A 6,192-nucleotide genomic window follows, 5' to 3' on the forward strand; every position below is an offset into this window, starting at 1 on the left:
TTGCTGCTAATAATAGCCTACATTGCTTGACCACTTACGTCATATTTCTCCCTAATGGACCGAATCAGGAATCATGGTTCCTTGGGAATAAGGTTTTACCATCAAAGCTCACAAAAGTCAATTTGTTACTATTGCCAATAAGAATTCCAACTTCAAATGTATATGAATATCAAAATTTCCCTTTGTGGACCAAACAATGGAGAGTAGTTATTAACATCATCCTTACAAACTAAACGAACAAGACATTACTTCTTCGAATGTTGGCTCGTTGGAAAAAACAATTGAATGGGCAAAATTGCTTGAAATACCAAAGAATCCGATTGGCTAAACAAATAACATTATGAACTTAGATTGGCTTCAGCTAATATCATATAAAGATCTTCAACATGGTCCTATCCAAGATATATATGTCGGTAGCTCTTTTTAACATCCATGACAGAATGATGTGTGATTTATGGGTAGCTCATTGAAGCAAGAGAAGCACCTTCACAATCTAGTGATGATCAGTTACATCCAAGGGTAATGACAAAATATGAGAGAGATAGCGAGAGAGTTGAAAGATTATTCATCCAAGGTACTGAAATCAAATTGTACAAATAATTGTGGGTGCCAACACAAACTTCAAATTTATGAACTCCATGGCATAAAAACTTTATGGCTTCACACACATTACAGATGTTAAAATAACTAAAATCTCTTTTCAAAATAGAAGACAAATTAAAATCTTTTTCCCATATGCAAATAGGATTTTAAAATCTCTTGCTAAAGTGGACCATATAACTTGTCACTAAGTATTGGGATAGAAGTCAGGATGGTGTGACACATAATCATTGGTTGAAAAAACACAATCAGGTGGACAAAGATATATACATGAAGAGTATATTGTTGATATAGTTCATGGAGAGCATGTTGATATAGTTCATTTACAACATATTAACATTATGAGCACACAAAAGGTGTGTCCATATTTATTAAGATAACCAATGCATGTAGAATTCAAGATATACATAATGCATTGGTTGAAAAAACACGATGAAGTGGACAACGGTACAACAAAATGAGTGAGTACATAGTTCATGGAGAGTATATTGTTGATATAGTTCATTTACAACAAATTAACATTATGAGCACACAAAAGGTGCGTCCATATTTATCAAAAAACCAATGCATGTAGAATTCAAGATATACATAATGCTAATATGACCATAAAAATCCTAAACAATGAACAAAAGTAACTCATTGGAGTACTCATTCTCATATAGAATATTCCACAGCTTCAAAATTAAACTAGAGAGAATTACAAAAATCTAGAGATACCATCAAATCATTGATTGAGTTCAATTCCCAACACCATGGAGATATTAATGGTGGACAGAGGAGTTAGGTCAATTGAGTGAGCATGTAACATCCAAAACACACAATCCATAGGTTATTACAAGCCTACCCATATAAAGAGTATCATAGTTAATGAAGTATGAAGTTTCTCAAATCATTCTTGTGTTCCACTGATTAGAACAGAATATTTACTCTTCTGAGGAGTTGATTTTCAGCTCACCAACATTATCAGAGGCGACAACAAATGAACATAATCTACTTTGGTCATAGATTTGCAATAAGGTATGCAAGGAATGAAGAACAGCTGTAAAATTACAAGAAATGTGAAGAGCCAAAGACTATATAAAAAGGCTCTCAGCAAAGCCATCGAATCATATTTCACATGTTGGTATAGCCCGATACCCATTTTTAATATTACTCTAGAGCGATGACAGTGAAACAATTGAACTTGATACACCCAGACTCCCATTTTCCGTGTTGCCAGACATGTCTGTAGATAAATGTGTAGAGAAAGCATAAAACACAAATCATGAAAACTGATATCGCCTAACATGTAGAATAGAGTTTTCCATTAAGGGAGCATAACAACAACAAAAAAACCCAGTAGATTTCGTGGCATATAAAACCTACTTGCTGATAATCCAACTTTATAATGATGGAATGTGTTATAATGACTGAAGAACCATGGGTCCAAGTCGATTTGATAAGAAGGGAGGCTCAACAGCTGCAGCAACTCGTTGACGAAGGTTGAACTTCTGAGCAATGAGAGGTCTTACATCATCAACACCAACCAACGTCTCCAAAAAAGGCAACAAACCCGCTAGAGCAGAATCAGATTGATCATCAAACCAACTCTCTATCGGAATGCCGTTGTCCACTTGAAAACCAAAAGCCTGAAAACATAAAAATACATCACTTAGGGGATCAACAGACTTGTGAAACTGTAAGTTACTGTTTTCAATATTTTTCGTCAAATACACCTTTGTTGTCATTACTTCCCCAACTTCCCCATGTATAATTGCCCAAATAGCACATGTAATTAAGCAAAAGGCAATGAATTGTACATATGAATTCTCAAATAGCACTCAATAGCTTGTCAAGTTGGAGAAACAACCTTTGCAACAATAAAAAGACAGAAATAACACTATATATATATATATATATATATATATACCTGAGGAGAGTTATCGACGATCACCATCTTAGAAAGATCTCTACCCAGCACTGTAAGGTCTTTCAAATAATTGCCCTCAAATAATACACATGAATCACGGAAAACACGATGGCGTATGAGCTTTCTCTTTGGATCCAAGATGTTAAGCAACTGTTCTGCATAAACACTCTGACTTGCTGTAAATACAATGATTTCAAAGAGTTGTGAAACCCTTTCCATGAATGTTTGCAGATGAGGTCTGCATCGAACATACACAGTGTACTGTTGACAATTGAACATTACAGGAAATGTAAAGTCAGCATTCTCACAATGCTCTAGGGTGGAGTGAACCAATGTCTCTGCAAACGACAAGATTGCACCATAAGACCAATAACACATCTATATACAATACTTGTTCACAGGAATAACACATATAGATGGACTAATAGTTACTGGAATAAAATATCCAACTATGTGACCAATAACACATCTACATACAATACTTGTTCACAGGAAAACAACAACAGAGTAAGCACATGAATAAGTATGCATTAGCTTCATCTGTCTAAAAACAAATACCAAGTATCAACAGAGCATTCAGCGTCCTTTCTAGTTTTTCAAAGTCATTAATGTATAGAAAGCATGTAAACTAACCATCGAGATCCAAAACAAGGGTAATTGGTGGGCATCGACGAGTCTGTTTCGGAAGCAACGACGTACAACGAGATGTGGAAACAACTTCTGAAACAGAGGGCAAGTGTTTGATAAAAAGGTAGGGATCAAAATCATCATAATCATCATTATCATTATGCCCATCTTCGCCATCATTATGAACACGTTCAGCACTTTCATGGACAGTTTCCAGCTTGGTCTCAGGACTTATACACGCCAACATTCCTGCACCACAGTGCTTGTCCACATCCATCCTATCAGGGGATTGAGTAGGATCTCTATTTTCATCATTGCTCAATGACTCTACGTGATTCTCTCTTCTATCATCATCCAGATCCGCATGATCAATTGATCTAGATATCAGACATGTTGACGATGACATCTCCATTGTGATGTCACCACCATGGCCTTCTTCTGCATTTCAGTGATTAGTTAGGTTTAACTACAGAAAACGATACTTAGCATATCCCCATGAAATAAATTATACTTATTATCACAAAGATTTACCACTTGTAGTACAGCAGCTATTAGATGCATCACCTCCGGTCGAGCCATTAAACAAGTGGAAAACTGGAGAGAAAATAGTCGCTAATCCCGATGATCCTTCCTATCATTATTAACATATATATAAATATCTATGAATAAAACATATTCCACATCAAAAGTTACATAATCAGAAGAGGAAAAAACCAAGTTCACCTTCTGCCCAGATGAATTAATACTAGAAAACGCCAATCGAAGATCTTGAGAAGTTTCTTCACTTCCTGAGGAATTAAGCTGTGAAAGGACCCTGGACGCTTTAATTCTGGTTGATGTTCGTCTTACGTGTTCACGAGCTACACCTATGTTTTTCAAAAACACACACATTTATATATAACCGCATGATCAGCTAATGAAATTCGTATCTCGTCACAGTACAGAGATACTAATTCTGAGAATGGCCTCTCACCATGCTTTGGTTTCTTTGATGAGGATGTGATCATCATTGTTGCTGCAACATTTCTTTGATCTGCAGCTGCTTTTCCTGTTTTTGATCTCCTATTAGTATTATTATTGTCACTTGATACTGGTTTCATTCGATTCTTTTGTGAGCTTTCTCTCGTCTTCATCTTTGTTTTCATCAAAATCCTGAGTTTTTTTTTCTCTTGAAAGAGACCTTTTTGCAAAAGAAATTCAAGCAGGGGGCAATATGACACTTTTCAGCATCAATAACGACAAAAGGGCTGCAAAGACATTGAAGAAGAGCAGGACAAAATAGAAGAGATATGGGAATGGGTTAGTAAAATGAAATTTCCATAATGTGATTCACAGAACACAAAGTTTCAACAACATTCGTCAGGATCAATATAATTCTTATTAATGAGATCTCAAAAAATGAGAGCTTTTCCTTTAAAAAAACAGATCAAAATATCTTTCCGTCACACCTTGACTCATTTCGCGCACTAACGAACAATGTGATAGAAAGCAGTGAGCATTTCTCACACTGAGGAACAATGAATCATTTTTTTAAGTTATCATGGCCGCAATGAGAACTAGGTGAAAAGACGAAAATTGCTGCTACCTATTTGCAACATTCAGAATGTATTAAGCTGAGTAATTAGAGACGATGAACACAATATCAGTTATCGTTGTTAAAGGTCAACCAAGAGATGTGGAGATAACACGCGCTATTTTAAAAGAATTAACCAAGAGAATCGATCCGGCAACATTTTCAAAGACGGAACAGAGTAAACAATAAAGGAAAAAAAGCTGAAAAAAACGAGGAATGATATGGAATCGAAAGAACCCGACGGAACAGCAAAGACTTCGCATAAGAGATATTTGTTTGATACAGAGAAACGAAAGTGAGATCACAAACGTTGGCGAACCATACCTGATGAAACTTCGAGAAGCAAAGAAGACAGGCAGACAGCGATGGGGCCGGGTGCAGATGGCGAAAATCAGATGAAGAATAAGAAGGTGAAGAATCTTTCTACTTATCGGCGCAGAGGACAAGAGGTATCTTTCTTCTTCTGTACAATTACGAGGAAGGAAAGCGAGAAGCAGAAGAAGATGTTTCCTTTTTCCTTCTTCTTCTTCTTCTTTTTCTTCCTGCCTGTCTGTCTATCTGTATCTAGTACACTTTCAAGACTCTCTCTCTCTCTCTCTCTCTCTCTCTCTCAGACACAGAGAGACACTTCCAATCTCTGCAAAAGGGGGGGCGATGGGATGGTCTTTGAGAGAAGAAAAAGCAAGGCAATGGGAGAAGGATCAAAAGGAAGAAAGCAAAAAAAGAAAAAAACACAGAGGAAAACAGAGCGCGAGAGGGAGGAGGAGAAAGGGAAGGGGGAGAATTAGGGTTTCCGTTTGACAGAGACAGAGACAGAGACAGGGGAGAGAGGATAAGGGTTTGCACAGAGTTAGTGGGGTCCTATTTTTCTATTTTTCTATTTTTCTATTTTTCTATTTTTTTCCCCCCCAAATTATTTAATTTTTCCCACTTTTTGAAACTTTTCCTGCATTTTATTTCTTATTATTCTTTATTTATTTTGTTCTCTCTCTTTCCCTACATTTTATGTCCTCTTTTTCTTCTTCTTCTTCTTCTTCTTCTTCTTCTTCTTTCCGCAGATTTGTGTTGTAAAAATTGTTTTCAGCTTCGTTTTTTTCTCGTTTCGAATGAAAATAAATAAACAAACAAATCAATCAATTATAAACGATAAAAATAAAATCAATAAATAAATAAAATACGCAAAAGAAATTTATATGGAAACGGAAGGGGAAAAAAAAAAAAACTGTGGCGTTTTTTTTTGCGCTTTCCTGCGCGCCGAGCCCCCCCCCCGAAAAATGAAAATAAGAAAAAGAAAAAGAATTACAAAAAGCAGAGGATTGAGAAAAGAGGAGCATTTTTGTCCGGACACGTGTGAAACAGACACATTTTGAAACCTCTTTACTATTTTTCTCGTTTGAATTTTTTGAAAATTTCTAACCTTGCCCTCACCCCGCCCCCTTTCCCTCCTTTTTTTCGAATTTTCCATTTTCTATTTAGTTTTCCA

The 6,192-nt window shown here is 36.2% G+C and overlaps 1 protein-coding gene across 2 annotated transcripts; it reads right to left on the reverse strand.

The window, feature by feature from the left end:
* Window positions 1-1,882: 1,882 nt before the first annotated feature.
* Window positions 1,883-5,299, reverse strand: LOC147853705 (uncharacterized). 2 transcript variants are annotated; one of them, XM_087332348.1, is made up of 7 exons: window positions 5,034-5,299; window positions 4,110-4,383; window positions 3,860-4,002; window positions 3,671-3,767; window positions 3,143-3,574; window positions 2,510-2,847; window positions 1,883-2,228 (listed from the first exon to the last, which is right to left on the reverse strand). In XM_087332348.1, the coding sequence occupies exons 2-7, from the start codon at window positions 4,279-4,281 to the stop codon at window positions 2,001-2,003; spliced, it is 1,410 nt and encodes a 469-aa protein (XP_087188474.1). In that variant the 5' UTR covers window positions 4,282-4,383; window positions 5,034-5,299; the 3' UTR covers window positions 1,883-2,000. The 2 variants fall into 2 exon arrangements, with proteins under 2 accessions (XP_087188474.1, XP_087188473.1); XM_087332347.1 differs by having other exon boundaries at window positions 3,668-3,767; window positions 5,034-5,296.
* Between the last annotated feature and the right edge of the window lie 893 nt (window positions 5,300-6,192).

The sequence above is a fragment of the Azolla caroliniana genome, unplaced genomic scaffold, assembly GCF_043228905.1.
Source record: "Azolla caroliniana isolate FFs.n. ecotype wild unplaced genomic scaffold, voAzoCaro1.0.p SCAF_16, whole genome shotgun sequence".
Lineage (NCBI taxonomy): Eukaryota > Viridiplantae > Streptophyta > Polypodiopsida > Salviniales > Salviniaceae > Azolla > Azolla caroliniana.

Excerpts from the sequence above, each read along its gene's own strand:
- LOC147853705 (XM_087332347.1), bottom strand. The coding sequence starts at position 4,281 with ATGAAAACAAAGATGAAGACGAGAGAAAGCTCACAAAAGAATCGAATG. Across the intron at positions 3,575-3,667 it reads TAGCTGCTGTACTACAAGTG|AAGAAGGCCATGGTGGTGAC; the intron begins GTAAATCTTTGT and ends ACTGAAATGCAG. Across the intron at positions 2,229-2,509 it reads TCGTCGATAACTCTCCTCAG|GCTTTTGGTTTTCAAGTGGA; the intron begins GTATATATATAT and ends TTATGTTTTCAG.